The following is a 16838-nucleotide window of genomic DNA, read 5'->3' as shown; positions in this document are numbered from 1 at the left end:
GCATTTCAACCTACTACTCTCTAATACCTCTTCATTTCTACCTGGGTAATATATTTTCCCTCCTCACTGAAAGCTTAATGGATGTAAGCAATGCTCCATCTGTTTTCTTCTATGACTAGAATATTCTCAAGGCTGGCACAAGCCCCTTCTGATAAGATGCTTAATATGATGCTAAGCACTGTGAGATTGAGTAAAGGCTCAGGTACAAATTCTCAGGTTTGTGATCAATTTTGGAATTTTTTAAAAAATATATTTTATTGATTTTTCACAGAGAGGAAGGGAGAGAGATAGAGAGCTAGAAACGTTGATGAGAGAGAAACATCGACCAGCTGCTTCTTGCACACCCCCTACTGGGATGTGCCTGCAACCCAGGTACATGCCCTTGGCCGGAATCAAACCTGGGACCTTTCAGTCCGCAGACCGACACTCTACAATTGAGCCAAACTGGTTTCGGCAATTTTGGAATTCTTACTTCAACCTTTATGATGAACCATATTTAGTTCTATCTGCTTTCTTTTAAGTCATTATCTAATTTCTGGTCTCCATGTCCCCACTAATATTTAATGGTATAACTTCTTTTCCCATAACTTCTGTTTCTTCTTCCAGAACATACCACATCAGATTTTCTTTGAGAAAGCCCTTCCTAGTTAAAACCACACTTTATTCCTCAAAAGTGCTCCCAGGGGTACACCATGAATCTGTTCTTCCTGCCCTTGGCTCAGCCTGACTTCATGGATACTCCCAATAAGTGCTCAGAAACTGATGTTGAATGAAATGATCCCTAGCGAGTAGATGGGTGTGGCTGGCTGTGTAATTGAGAAAAAATACAGAATAATGATAGCAGAATAACCCAGAACGTAATTTCCAGGCTCAGAAAGCAATGGTGTTAATAGCTGCACTCAAGTGCTGCCTCCTCTTCATAAATATAAGGGCACCACAAGAAAGAGACTGAGTCTAGGCTTCTGGTCTTAAGTCACCTACACAGTCTTGAGGATCAACCAATCACAATCATTTTTTTTAAAGGATCACTTCATTTTAGCCTTGGTTTCTAAAACCTTAGAGTATAAATTGGGTATAAAAAGCCTGTCACAACACTCATAGGTACACTCAGAGATTCTTGAAGAATACTGTATGATGATTTCAGTTTGATTATTTGAGTCTTATATTGTTTATTTGCAAACCAAACACCCATCATTATGGTCTACAGGAGATGAAAGAAAGCATATTTGTTTCCCTGGAGCGTGACACTTAGAAAATTAAAGGCTTTCAATTCATATTGATAGATATGACAGCTGCTCCATCATGAAAACCAACAGACAAAAACTCCATACAAATCAGGATGTGTTTCTCCACTTGAAAGAGCCCATTGCCCTTACTGAAGTGTGTGCTAAATACAGTAACACGTCCTAAGTTAATCAGAAGAAGCTGCTGTTATAAGAAAACAATCCTGTCCATGCAGAGAGAGATAATGCCAGTCACTTCACATGTCTTGTACGTCAAGCTGACAGTGTCATATGGAGACTTTTTATCACTTGGTAAGAAATTGGGAGTTTCTACATCTCCCAAAGAACAAAGAAGGAGGAGGAATCATGCTGGCTTTCAGCATCTACCTGCCAGTGTCTACAATGCAAAACCGGTTCATGCTGATATCCTCATTCATTCCAGAAATACAGAGTGTGGCAAAAGCAGGTTTACAGCTGTTTGTATGGAAAACAAATTAATACTTAATCATAAAAGAATAAACTCTGTGCTATGCATACTCACAACTATAATGCTAGTTTGCTCCACCAAGTACTGAGTACCTATTGCGAGTCAGGAATTCTCTTAGAATCTATATTGCTATCATTGCTATCAATGAGAAAAAAATCCCTACACTCAAGGAGGTTATCTTGTTCCATGTTGAAATATGAATACAGGTGCACCCCCCCCCTCAGGTACTTTGTTGTTTTTTTCTAAAATTACACAAGCTTCTGTCTGGGGTAACCTTGACTTTCCTCCCTACTTTTCAACATACCCAATATATAACCCTTTTAGAAAGTTAAGTATAGATTCCCAATAGCAATTTATTTAAAAAAAAATTATTCCCAAGCACCTCACTGAAAATAAACTAGATGCTTCGGCAAGCTGTTTCAGCTCAGCCAGGTCATTGAACACCATTTGATAAGAGAGATAAACAGAAGACATAATAAAACTATATTAGATATTGATGTAAGTGTGACAGTGATTAGAAAACTTGACATGCTTTTTGAAAAAGTTAAGCACTTTGAGAGAGTCTGCTTAATTGAGTGCAAGTGTATTGACCAAAGGGAAATAACCTAGGTCTCACCATGATTTCTATTAATTAACATTATATTTATAGGAAGACACATAAGATCAATTAATATCTCTGCCACCCAATAATAAAATTCTTCTTCTAACATCTTCAACAAGGCACAGCCTATTTGGCTTTTGTTTAAAATACATCCAGTGATTAGGTAGTAGTTTCACTATTCAGAGATGGGGAACAATGGTCCGAGGGCAATATAATTATTTGGTCTGGCCCTGCCAAGGCATTAGAGGTGAGATAATTAAATTTTAACCAAATATAGGAGGCTAATTTTTAAGTACCAGCATGGTACTCTAGAACTGGTCTTCTCCATGCCAAATGCATTGGGAATTTCTCCTTATTTCACAAGCTGAGTATCATAATCACTGTAAAGCTCCAAAATGATTCCATGTGATGCTACTGACATAGAGTTGAGTCCCCCTAGGGTACTACCTTTAATTTTATGAAATTTTCAGGCCACAATTATTTTGAAAGAAGAAAAAGGGAAAAGAAAATTGACTGAGATAAATTTTGAAGGTTTTCATTTCGCCAAGTAAAGAAATAATATGAAAATATATCTACTTTTCTTATTTCCTAAATCAAATATTTAGATGAATATCTAACAAGTAGAAAGTACATAGATTTCTAACAAAATGTTAAATAAATTTTATGTTGGGAAACAAAGCCAATTACACTAAACTAATTTTACAATAAACCATAAAAATGCTTTCATGGACCAGTGTTTGGAATTCATCGAACTAGATAACAAATATCCCTCTGCACTTCTGATGCCCCTGGCGCTTCTGATAAGCAATGATTTTCATATCCACTTGTACAATCGATTTTATTTAACCTAAGGCCCTGACTTCATATTTACTCTTGTTAGATTTCAACTTATGAGTTTCCAAAAATTAACCTAAATTGTCAACATACTTTAAAACATTGAATTCTATCTTCTCATTTTTGCACATATGCAAATGTAAAATTTTTATTTAAAAAAAATACTCTTCTAAGTCACTTGCTAAAAATGTAACCAGAGTCAATCCCTATAGAAAGATGTATGCTTCCACTGGGTTGACTTTAAACAGCTATACTACTCCAGCAATGCTATAACCAAGATCACATTTCTCTCCTTTATATAAAAGACAAATCCATTATAGGATCTCAGAATTGAACTTCAAAAGGCAGGCAGGCCAATTTCTCACCCAGGGCTAATACCCTCTATACAATAGCTTGGTCTCATCATCATCCTCCTTGTATTTAGATGTCTGTGGCATTGAGAAATTACAAATCCTTTCTTCTCAACAAAGTCACTTCCTTTCCATATATACATACTTCCATTAGAAACTCAATCTATATTGAGATGAAATGTGTACCTTTCCTCTTAGCTTTTGCTCATAGGTTATAGTCCTGTCCCTCGGGGCCCTCAGAATGAAGTCTTTCACATCATAGCCCTTTCAAGATATGCTGACAGTGATTATGTTTCTCTGGGTCTTACCTTTTCCTGGCTAAAAAGTACCTGTTGCTTTTATAAGTTTTTCATATAACATAGCTTCTAGTCATGTCACTATTTCCGATATCCTCTGCCCCAATACTCCAAGTGACAATTTACTTTGAAGTGTGACATCTATAACTGGGCAAAGCGTTGTAGTTGTAGTCCATTAGGCACAGTGAGAACCAGAATGATCCAATTCACTGAGACTTAGGAGAACTCAACTGTATTTAACACAGGAATTATATGCCACCCTATGAGCTCTTCCCGACCCTGTGTTTTCTCAATTTTATTCACTCCAGAATCAATCTATCATTGTTCTAATTGGTTGGGTTTTGTTCAGAAATTAATGAAGTATCCATTTCTAGTAAAATTAAGAGTACTAAAAAAAATAAAGCAAAATGTAAAAGTATCCCTACTTGTTCTTTGTCCCTAATCTTACTTCTTGGAAGTAACTTCTTTTAAAACTCTCACGAAGACCTTTTAAAAACTTTTCTATGATCTTCAAAAACATATGGTTCTATCTAGCTCCTCTTTTACAAAATATATGGCATAATGTACACATTCATCTGAAATTTGCCTTCATCACTCTTCTTACATATCTTCCATAGCAAAACATACCAATTTACTACCAAAAAACATTTAGGTGGCCGTAGTTTTTGTTATTCCAGATAAAGCTGCATAAAACCCTTGCTTACACACTGGTGTACTTATGCACATTTATATATGTATCATAAATTAAAGAAAGTGGAATTAGTAAATCTAAATGTATGTGCATACTTTATTTCTATATATTATATTTTGCAAAAATGGAACTTACACACATGTGCAATTAAGCATACACATACACACACACACACACACACACACACACACACACACACAGTGGGTTGTAAGCCAGATAAACTAATTCTGAAATTCAGGATATGCTGATAAAAATTATACAATGTTTAAAATAATTTTAAGTATATAGAAGATTGAAAATAAGTTTTAGAACTTATTCTTTGATGAATAAATTTATTTATTTATTTATTTATTTATTTATTTATTTATTTATTTTTGAAATATATTTTATTGATTTTTTACAGAGAGGAAGGGAGAGGGATAGAAAGCCAGAAACATCGATGAGAGAGTAACATCGATCAGCTGCCTCTTGCACACCCCCTACTGGGGACGTGCCCGCAACTCAGGTACATGCCCTTGACTGGAATCAAACCCGGGACCCTGGAGTCCGCAGGTAGACGCTCTATCCATTGAGCCAAACCGGTTTGGGCTCTTTGATGAATAAATTTACATCATATTAGAGGTTGTTGTTTTTTTCTGATAGTTATATTGTACTGTCAAATCACATTGAGATTATTATCAACTAAAACCTGCAGGTATTTTGGAGGGTAAATTTTTGCTAAGCTATATTTCTTCCATTCTCTATCTTTGCAATTTGTTTTAGAGTGCTCAGTATAAATATGGTTTAATTATTATACTTACTATATTTCATCTGGATATTGAGGTTTAGTCTATACCCTAGAATATCCAAATTATTTGTGACTGTATTCTTTCAGTTTCCTTTATCCTCTTACTTTACCTAAAATTTAACAGTATTATCCTATAATTTTATCTAAATCACTAGGAAAATAGTAAAATGAGCTAAGTCAAAAGCAGGTAATTTCAACCCACCAAGAGAGGCCTCACTCTTGATTAGCAACTATATATTAATCAAGCCATATAAAGGATTTTTTTCATTAGTTACAATTCAATAATTATACTCTATTTTCTATGTTGTCAAAAAGAAGACACACCACGTTAGGAAAACTGCCATAAAGATGTTGGTGAAGGCCTTGCTGTCCTCTATGAATAGAATGATTTATTATTCTAAAATCCTAATCATTCACGTCCATAGGACAAAAAAATGCTGCATTTTTGCTAGGTGCAGTTGGTTACAAGCAGTGAATAAGGAAGACTAAATCATTGCCATCATGAAGGTTATTTTTCAGTGTGAAAATATACAATAAAAGTAACAAGATAATATAAAATATAATTTGAGGTTGTGACAGAGACTCTAAAAGAAATAAGTATGGCAGCATGATATGAGAGAGCTGCAGGAGTGATTTAAGGGATTGATCTCTGAGGAGGTGATATTTGAGCGGAGTCCTCACAAATTGAACATAACAGTCGCTGTCTGCATAGCCATGTGGGAAAAGAGCACTGGGAAACTGCCAACTGCAAACTCCCTCAGGGGTGAAGGAGCTTATTGTGTTCTAGAAACAAAGGCCAATGCACAGAGATCTAAGGATTAAAAAGGAAAATAATACTGGATGGGGCTGGGCGTTAGACAAAAGGAAGCTCATAAGAGTCATCTATATTAATAGAAGGGTAATATGCTAATTAGACCAGACATCTTCCAGACGACCTTCCAGATGTCCTTCAGGACAAAGCCATGGTGGTGGGGATGAGGCAGAGACAGTTAGGGGGATCAGGCTGGCAGGGGAGAGCAGTTAGGGTAATCAGGCAGACAGGCAGAGGTGGTTAGGGGAGATCAGGTTGGCAGGCAGAGTGGTTAGGGGAGATCAGGCAGGTGAACAGTTAGGAGCCAGTGGTCCCAGATTGATAGTGGGATGTCCAACTGCCGGTTTAGACCTGATACCTGTGGGGGTGATCAGGCAGGCATCAGGTATCAGGCCTAAACCGGCAGTTGGACATCCCCCAATGGGTCCCAGATTGGAGAAGGTCAGGCCAGGCTAAGGGAAACTACCTCCCATGAATTTTGTGCATCGGGCCTCTAGTCTAGAAATATTATAATTCCCTAAAAATATATTGCTCTTCAGATTTCAAAAACTCCTGAATTGCCGACAGAAAGACATTTATTGGCTTTTTTCAAAACCATGGCTTCATTTTATAAAGGGGCAAAAATGTCATTCATTTCATTCTGTTTGAGATTTCAAAATAAATAATGACTAAGACATGAAATCTGTTGAACAAAACACTGCTTTGATTCAAGCTATATCTTTCTCAAGATTCTGATATGGGCCCTTAGGGAATGTTACAAGAACCACATGCTAAGTAAAAAACTAGGTGATTAGTAAAGAATGAGCCATGACCTTAAGATGAGTTATCTTCTGTGTTTAAGATAAATACTTAAATATCGTTCCATGTGGATAAAAGTCTGAAGCATTGTATACAATTCTTATAGCTGGTTTAGTGAAAAAGACAACATAATCATACCTGTGGACACAAAGTTTCCAAGTGGTTGGCTGCAATTTTGACAATTTTAATTCCATCTTCATTTGTTGACATGGAACAAGCAAGATTTGCCACCTTAAATACAATCCAAAATAATAAAAATTATTTCAGATCATCAAGAAAATGCAAAAACATTTGTTTTCCTAGACAAGTAAGCACATGTACCCATATATTATATTGCAAGTGCCGGCAACAAACATTAGCATTCTCACAAATGTCAGTGGTATCAGTTTTATGAAAGCATCCTGAGAATCTATTACAACAAACAATATGAAGATCCCTATAAACTTATTTAAAACAAAATCAATAACTAGTGAGTGAATCAGTAAACCCTGTACAGTCTCTTGGGATCAACATCTAATTCACAATAAGATGCTAACTATTATGGATTCCTATGGGGCTGGAAAAAATTGTCGATTGAATGCTAATAAGTTCTTGGAATCTCACATGATTGAGGTTTATTTTACTTTTATAATTAGTTTATTGTTCCCCAGAGATTTCTTATGCCTACTTAAGTTGCATTAAGAATGACTGTGTCTTTATTCATGTTTTATTCAGCATAAAATATGCTACAAAGTTGGGCAAATACAAGACCATTAAATTCTTCTTCCTGTTCTTGATTTTCTACTACAACTTCATGGGCACGGTTTGGCATCCCAGCAGTCCGTTTGATTCAAGCATTAGTGACACTAAAATTCCTTTATACATTATTGCTTCTGAAACTTATACTCTTCCAGTGAAGAGGCTGCTCTTTCGAATATGTACCGTTATGTCCATTACCTAAGTCCAATTTTTACCAATACTTTCTTTATACCATGAAAGAGCCACGAGAAAGGGCATCGAGTCCTTTCCGTTCCTCTTGGTAGCAGGTGATTATTTGTGTAGAAAGGTAGTGTTTCCCCAACCTACAAAATACATCCTTGTCTTCATCACAGCAAGGAATTTGCTTTTCCAACAATCCATTCCTAACATTATATACTTGAATACATCGCCGTTTTTATGGCTCAAATCCAAAATACATTTAGTTGTGGAGAAAGCACACATTAAATGCATGCAATTGGGAGCACACAACAAACACATCTTCGGATCACTAGTTGAAGAATATCACAAATGTTATGAAAATGGATGTATAGCCTTTGTTTTTGAATAGTATTTCTTTTACTATGTCAACAGTGAAACCACTCCTTGCCTTCCATTTCCATATAATGAAATAACAGCCATACATTATTTAAGTGTGGAAGGGCATTGTTCACTTTATTAATGTACATGGAATGGCTTACTTGAAAAGGTCTTTTGTTGGCTTGAAGGTCACAATGCCTCAGCTTCAAATCTGACACATAATTAGCACATTTGTGAATTATTTGAAAAGGGCAGCAGCTTCTGTACCCCTCTCCCCACCCCAGGATCCACTCTCAGAAAGTGAAATTCAGACATCTAATTGCTTTAATATGTCTATGATAATTGGCACTGCACTTGCAAAAAATATCTACCTATAAATATGAGTACTGTTTAAGTAAAAAAAAAAATTATTAGATCAATCTTTTGATCCAATCAGAAAAATGCTGGTTAATTTTAAATTTAAAAATTACAAAAAAGTGCCCCATATAGACACTCTTCTTCCTTCCTTCCTTCCTTCCTTCCTTCCTTCCTTCCTTCCTTCCTTCCTTCCTTCCTCCCTCCCTCCCTCCCTCCCTCCCTCATTCCCTCCCTCCCTCCCTCATTCCCTCCTTCCCTCTCTTCTTTCCTTCCTCCTATCTCCCTCCCCTTCTCCCTCCCTCCCTCCCTCCCTTCCTTCCTTCCTTCCTTCCTTCCTTCCTTCCTTCCTTCCTTCCTTCCTTCCTTCCATCTTTCTCTTTTTCCAATTTAAAAATAGACTTCTTGTTCTGAACATTTCTTGGCACCATGTTTGTTACAAGCCAATCCAGTGACATGGAAACAATCCTAAGCAGAAAGTTTCTGTTCATATTAGCAGATTTAACTTTCTAAATGTAAAGTAAAATTAATTTTATCCTTAATTTCTGGAACTCGTTTTTTTCTTTTTCTTTTTCATTGAGTTTATTGAGGTGACATTGGTTAATAAAATTATATAGTTTTCAGGTATAATTCTACAATATTATCATCTGTATATTATATTATATGTTTATCTCCCAAAGTCAAATCTCCTTCTATCACCATTTATCCCACCTGCCCTCCTTCTTTCTGGCAATCACCACAATGTTTGTGTGCATGAATCTTTCTTTTTTTTTTTCTTTCTTTGCCTAATTCCTTCACCTTTCTCATACAGCCCCCAACCACCTCCCTCTGATAGCTGTTAGTCTATTTTCTGACTGACATGGGTCTGTCTCCACTTCGTTAGTTTATTTTGTTCATTAGATTTCATATATAAATGAATCATATGGTACATATACAATATGAATTAATTGGGGTGACATTGGTTAATAAAATTACATCAAACTTAAAAGTTTTTGTATGGCAAAGGAAACCATCAACAAAACAAAAAGACAAACCACTGAATTGGTCAATATATAATATCTTATAAGAGCTTCATATCCAAAATTTGTAAGGAACTTATAAAACTAAACACCAAATAAATAAATAAATAAATAAATAACCCAATTAAGAAATGGACAAAAGACCTAAATAGACACTTCTCCAAAGAGGACATACAGATGGCCAAAAGACATATGAAAGGATGCTCATCCTCACTAAACATCAATCTACTTCATTTAAAAAAAACCAAAACAGTATTACAGTATTTATACAGAAAAAAAGCAATCTCTCGCATCATGACACAACACCCCCACATCTCATTCTTCAGGGTCGTTTCCCACTTTTTCAACTATTCTAATTATTTGCCTCGATATTTCCTCAATCACAACTATATTTGTGATTTTAAATGTTGTTATGTACTTCATTACAAGTAATGTATGTCCTATCCACCCTCCATGTTATAAAAGAAAGTTAAATGGCTCTAATGTTAGCACCATATATTCATAATCAATCATTTCCTTCTTTTGTTTGTTTTTGAATGAATTTAGTAGCAACACAAAGTTGAACTGAATTAAAATTTTTGTAAACTTCATGTACATCTGGTAAGAAGAGTTAATGGGAAAAACACTGAGAAGGGAGAAAACACTGCCTTTGTTGTTGGATCTCTTTGTCTTTTTTCCCCTCTTTTTAAAGACTATCTTATTTTTATATTATACTTTGCATACTATTTTGTGTCAATATTATTTTGTGTTAGTTTTAGGTATACAGCGTAGTGGATAGGCATTCATATAGGTCACAATGTGTTCCCTTTGATAATTCAAGTCCCCATCGGGTACCAGAGATAGTTATTATAATACTAGTAGCCCTGTACAACTGACCAGTATTTCCCTGCCGCCCTCCAGAAGCTCTCAGCTCTCTGCCCCACCCTCCTGTAGTTTCTCCTTTCCCCCCTTTCCCCCACCCTCCTCATAGCTTGCTGCCCTGTACCCTCCTGTAGCTCTCTGTTGCTTGCTTGTAGCTACCTGCCCCTCCCTCCTGTTGATCCGTAATGTGGTTTTTACACGGTTGGTTGTTATGCTTCATGGAGTAATGACCATTTGCATATTACATGTTTATTATATAGGATTGTTAACTTTATTCCCTAAAGCAGACTAAAGTTTTACAAAACTCACAATTGAAAATGCAGCACAATTAAACATTTTCCACTCAATTAATGACCATATTAATATTCTGTCTTCTTTTGTTCAGACATACCTGAACAAAAGACATACCCAGTATATAAAGTTACCAGAACTGTTATGTCAGGTAAACTTTCTAGATAAATAAAGTAGTGCTATTTCTAGATTAAGGAACATGGAGTTGTAGTAATATTTTATACCAATTAAAATGCATAAGGGAGCTAGTATTCTGTGACAAAACAAAGCATTACATGATAGAAATAAAATCTCTTTACAGTTCTAATTTGAGTGATCTGTGACATATTTTCCAAAGTCACATCAATGAGTAAATGAAAGCCAAATTTCCTCCAATAATAATTACTCCTAATTTTTATGGGGCTCTTTTGGCTGGCAAGTATGTTCCAAAGCACAGCATGAAGGCAATTCCCTACTAGCCAAAAAAAAAAAAACACCATGCAAATAAAGTATTTTGTGACATAGTTTAAGATATCTGAACATCTGGCATCTTTTATATATCTAACTTGGATAATGTTTCAAAAGTCTGGGTCTAACCTTCATTATTCAAGAGATACTTGTGGAAAGTTTCTACCCAATTAGGAAAATCAGAGCATTGGGATGTTTTAGAGATAAACAGATCCGGGTTTGAACCTAATTCCCACAATTAATAAGCTCTCTGGCCATGGGCAAGATGTTATCTTCTCTAAGCCTGTTTCATCATCTGTAAAATGGATATGAAAATATGTACCTCACTGGGGAGCTTTGAGGATTAAAGGAGATAATGTACAGAGAGGGCCTGATACTCGCTAGCCCTGACTATTTATGAATCTCCTTTCAGCTCATCTCTCTCTCTAGTAATTGGGATTGGACAAGAATATCAAGTCTCTCAAAAGGTTTTATGAATTACAACCTTAGGAGCCTAGAGAACTTAACAAAAGGTCTAATCCTAGAGTGACAAACTCAAATGTTTTAGGATTCATGCAGGGAATACAAACAGAGCCTAGATGTAACTCAGTGGTTGGAGTGGGGTGGTGGGTCCTCATCTGTGTATATGCCCAATCTAATGGCATTAAAAGTCATTAAAACAAGAAGAAATAAAAGATAAAACTTACTGCCTTAACAAAAATAACAGTCTGTCGGCTTACTTTAGTTCATAGGTCACCACTTTGTGACCTCTGACCCCATCCTGTAATTTTCTATTGTATGAATAGAAAAAAGAAAAAAAGTTAACAGGGAGAAGAAATATACTCAAACCAATCAGTAACACGGAGACTATTAACCAAGGAAAGGTGTGCTCTTTACCACCCTGAATTAAAGTATTCACAAAGGTCCCCTCCTTTGAAATGATGGACCAGACTTTTTACTGATATTGTGCTTTATCTAAATTCAAGAAAAGCAGTCTCTTCATTATAAAAAATAATATGCGCATAAAGCTAAGTATTTTTTTAATTAACGACAGTGCATTCTTTATTCAGATTTATACTTTAAGTTTTGAATGAAGAATACTTGAGAAAAGAAAGCTCTTGAGTCCAGGGTTCATTTCTGTCTGACTATACATGTTTATTGGGGACATCAAAAGACAAATCTGTAGCAAAAAAGCAAATGAACACAGGCAAACTCTGAGAAAGGGTACTTTAACAATACAGCAGGAATCTGTTATTTATTTTTAACGTGGTGTTTGAAAAAGACACAGATTTCTTTCTGAATTTGGAAAAGGACAAGGGTTCACTCAACCCTGTGAAGAAGCATGAAGAATGGAAAGAGAGGCTCCTGCCCTTTGGACATGATAGCAAACAACAAAATTTTAAGTCACTGGTCAAATCACTGATTGGGCAATATCCAGAGTTGGACTAGATACATTAAGTTGCCATTGAGACAAATAAGCAGGCATATCCAAAGGTATGTATGTAGTTAGGATATAGTTATGAAGCATCTACACTTAGATACTCTTCTTTGATACCAATATTTATTAGGCAGATAGAAGAGGATAACCAGATGATGAGTCTTAAAAAAGGTGGCCAGAAATAGAGAAAGTTATCCACAATACTCTAAAGTTGTAGAGATGGGGGAAGAGAAAATTTTAAGAAGGTGGCCTCAACAATCAAATACTAAGAATCAAATAAGTAATCCCTAATATTATCCATTGATGTAGCCACACAGAGGGCCAGTCTTAGAGTTATTTGGTTGGGATGATGATGCTCACACTAGCCTGTGTGAACTGAGGACTGTGCAGATAGTGAAGTGACCCCACGTGTCTTGTAACCCAAAGCAGAGAGCTAGAGGCTGCCTGGACAAGACTCATTCCCTCATTCCCATCTGTTCATTTCTTTCTACTTCACCTCACAAACATTTCTTGTATTATCTACTTTTCTTGCTCCCCATCCTCATCAAATTTACTGTCAGTTTCTTAAAGATCCTTTTGCAGAGTCTTAGCTTTCATTTTTAGCCAATGTGCCTTCTCTACAATATATTCACCATATTGCAACTGACTAGATTTTTCAAATAACAAATTTGATTCCCTTATTATCATTTTCCCATCCCCATACCCTATTACCTTCCTTAAAAAAGTCCTAAATAATCTTGCCTAAACTCATACATAGTTTATTATTATTATTATTATTATTATTATTATTATTATTATTTTGATTCAGATATAACAGCCTACTTCAGATAATCATGCTTCCTTCTGCCACAGGACATTTACACATGCTGATCTCTTTACACTGGAATGTGTTCCCCCTCCTTCCTCACTGACAGCCTTATACCACTTAGACCTGCTTAACTGATGTTGGTCAGATCTCAGATCAAAAGTAATTCATTGGGAAAAGTTTCACCAATATTAAAACCCTCTACCCATTCCTAAGACCCCTCTCTACCCAAGTCAATGTTTTCCTTCAGAGCATGATTCTCAGTTTATAATCATACATTCACTGAGGACATTATTAGACTAGTGATCATTTCTTCTCTTTATACGAGCACGGACCTCATCCCTGTTTTCTCATTCTCAGGCTCTGAGTTCTTAGCACCTGCTATATGGTAGCCAAACAAATAATTCTTCAGTGAATGAATAAGTGCATAAGTGCATAAATTAGTATGCTTAAGAATGCATCATCCCCAAAGAGAGAAAGGAAAAGGGGGTTAAGAGGGAGGAGACAGCAAGAGAAATTCAGGACAAGCGAGAAAGAGGAATGAGATTTCCCTTTGAAATTCATTTGCAATATTCCACAAAGGCTTAGAAAGTTGGACTTCAAAGAGAAGTAACACACTTTTCTTCTTGACTGGTCATCCTACTCAACAAAGCCAGGGGGAAGAGTCTTTCAAGTTTTACTTTCACTTAAGATATCAAATTGGGAATCACTGAAAAGCTCCTGATGTAGCTTTCAATTAACTTATTTTTAATCAAGTAAAATAACTCTTCAAAGGGCCCAAGCTGGCTGCCAAATGCGGGTAAGTATGGCACATGGAAAAAGGGCGATAACTCCCTTCAACACACCTGTGAGCTCCACTACTAGTATCTCCTCCAGAAAGTAATGCAATGATCTCAGGCTTTGTTTCCAGAAAAGCCTAGCTCGGGGGCCTGGGCCTGAGTTTGAGAAGCATATCAGGGGGTCTGTGGTCTTCCAATGTTGGCATCCAAGTGACCTCTGGCTAAATAACACAGCACTTTCATTCTTCTGTAAAACAGTGCTGCTGTGCAGGCCCTTGTAGTAACAAGAAATGACCATGAATTATGGGTTTTGTAGAATACTTAACTAATAGAATTGTGCTATAAAAGTGCATGGCAAGGTGCAGAGAAACAATTTCATAAGTAACACATATTGATTATGCATCTATCATGTGGGCTGGGAACTGCCAGGGAAATAAAAGACAATGAAAACAAATCTCAAGAAACACAGTCTATTTAAGGGGACACAAGAAAGAGTCAGAGAATAAAATGGTAGCTTTAAAGTCCATAGGAAGCTAGAGGTAAATGAATCTCATAGAGGCCACTGTACTCAGGATGTTTCATGGGAACAAATTATTACCAAGGAACTTCATATTTTCTTGGACTATGCATCTTAATCTGCCTCCCAAACTGTATGAACTTTAAAATCACACAATCCTGTCTCTGGTATAGTTTTTCTAATATAATCATTTGTTTCTATCTTTGGTTATCCTTCCCATTTCAATAATTTTATTTTACTACTAGACGCCCAGTGCATGAGATTCATGCACTGGGGAAAGGTCCTTCAGCTCAGCCTGTGCCCTCTCACAGTCCAGGATCAACCAGGGGGATTAGGTCTAAGTCAGCAGTCAGATATCTCTCTTGCAGTCCAGGGCTCTCACAATCTGAGACCCTTTGCTCCTTACTGCCCACCACCTCTGCTGCCCTTGCAAGCCAGGAGTCTGGTTTCTGGCTGAGTGGTGCTCCCCCTGTGGGAGCACGCTGACCACCAGGGGGCAGCTCTTGCATTGAGCATCTGCCCCTTGATGGTCAGTGCACATCATAGCAACTGGTTATTCTGTCATTTGTTCAATTTGCATATCAAGCTTTTATTATGTAGTATTATGTAACCTAATCCTATATAATTAGACAGGGGTAGAGGGATCAGGCAATTTGGTTGTTAATTTAAACATAAAATGTCTAAGTACAATAAAATATTAGAAAATTATATCTAACTATGTAGTAAAAAAATAATACACCAAGACAATGTAGTTTATCCCAGGAATAAACCAAGGGTTTATGATTGAGAAATCAAACAATGAAATTCCTTGCCTTACTATATTTCAAAACATTTTAGAAAAATATTAATAATAGTTGTATGTCTTTTCTTATTAAAGCAAAACAATGGTAAATAAACCATCAAAAACCTTAGTGAATAAATACAGGGAATCATTCTTAACAGGTTAAATTCCAGAAACTTAAATCGAATATACTGCTCGAAACTTAAAATTAAGACAAGCATTCCCACTGTGACAGCATGACAAAGTGAGGGTCAATTTGCATATTACATCTTTATTATATAGCTGAGGTCTGCAAATTGTGGCTCGCAAGCCACATGTGGCTCTTTGGCCCCTTGAGTGTGGCTCTTCCACAAAATACTATGGCCTGGGCAAGTCTTTGAAGAAGTGGCATTAGAAAAAGTTAGAGTTTAAAAAATTTGGCTCTCAAAAGAAGTTTTAATCATTGTACTGTTGATATTTGGCTCTGTTGACTAATGAGTTTGCCGATCACTGTTATATAGGATACTATTATTCTGTAAAAAAGGAAAAACTGCTGTCAAAATATCTCAAATATATAATTTTAAGTGAAAAATATTTCAGAATGTATATAAATTATGTTCCTATTTAAATAAAATTATGTATGTACATGAATAAATGCTAAGTATAAAGTCTACAATGATAAACTCCAACTGTTAACATGAGTCATACATGGGACAGGAAGTTAGATACTCTTGTCATGAAGAGAAGCATCTCTTTTTAATTGTATGTTTTCTATATTGGCTGAAGTTTTTCCAAGTAACTTTTTTTCACTATATAGTTATCTAACTTATTAATCAGTGATTAATGAAAGGGTCTTGGGAATATGCCAATGACAAAAAAGAAAGTATATCATGATCCTATTTATTATAGCAGTGTGTGTGTGTGTGTGTGTGTGTGTGTATGAAAGTGTGATATTTAAAATATTGTTCACCAAAATGGTAATTGTGGTTATCTTTGAGAAGACTCAAAAATTTTCAACTCTCCTTTTTCATACTTTTAAAAATCTCTATGGATTGAACTATTATAATGAATCTCTTTTCTACAATAATAAAAAACAGAACAGCAAAGTAATTTTCACTTTGAAGCAAATAAAAAACTTTCTATACCTATGTTTGTACTTCATACCAATCATGAGTGTCACATTAATTATGACACTGCAAATTCTGAGAATCCAGAACCACTTAAAAATGGGGTATATAATAATTAAGCGAGCCGAGGCCAGTTTGGCTCAGTGGATGGAGGGTCGGCCTGTGGACTGAAGGCTCCGGGTTCGATTCCGGTTAAGGGCATGTGCCTTGGTTGCGGGCACAACCCCAGTGGGGGGTGTGCAGGAGGCAGATTATCGATGATTCTCTCATCAATGTTTCTAACTCTCTATCTCTCTCTCTTCCTCTCT

General features: G+C 36.1%; 1 protein-coding gene across 1 annotated transcript in view; it reads right to left on the bottom strand.

Annotated features, from left to right (window-relative positions):
- The window catches only part of CTNNA3 (catenin alpha 3), a 1168431-nt gene that overhangs the window by 428948 nt on the left and 722645 nt on the right, over positions 1-16838 (bottom strand). Inside the window, exon 9 of the mRNA XM_036438342.2 lies at positions 7017-7109. Within this exon, the coding sequence (XP_036294235.1) occupies positions 7017-7109 (93 nt within the window). The remainder of the gene's footprint in view (positions 1-7016; positions 7110-16838) is intronic.

The sequence above is a fragment of the Pipistrellus kuhlii genome, unplaced genomic scaffold (genome assembly GCF_014108245.1).
Source record: "Pipistrellus kuhlii isolate mPipKuh1 unplaced genomic scaffold, mPipKuh1.p scaffold_m20_p_15, whole genome shotgun sequence".
Classification (NCBI taxonomy): Eukaryota; Metazoa; Chordata; class Mammalia; order Chiroptera; family Vespertilionidae; genus Pipistrellus; species Pipistrellus kuhlii.
The sequence above is the reverse complement of the archived record's forward strand: the minus strand, read 5'-3'. Positions and strand labels throughout refer to the sequence as shown.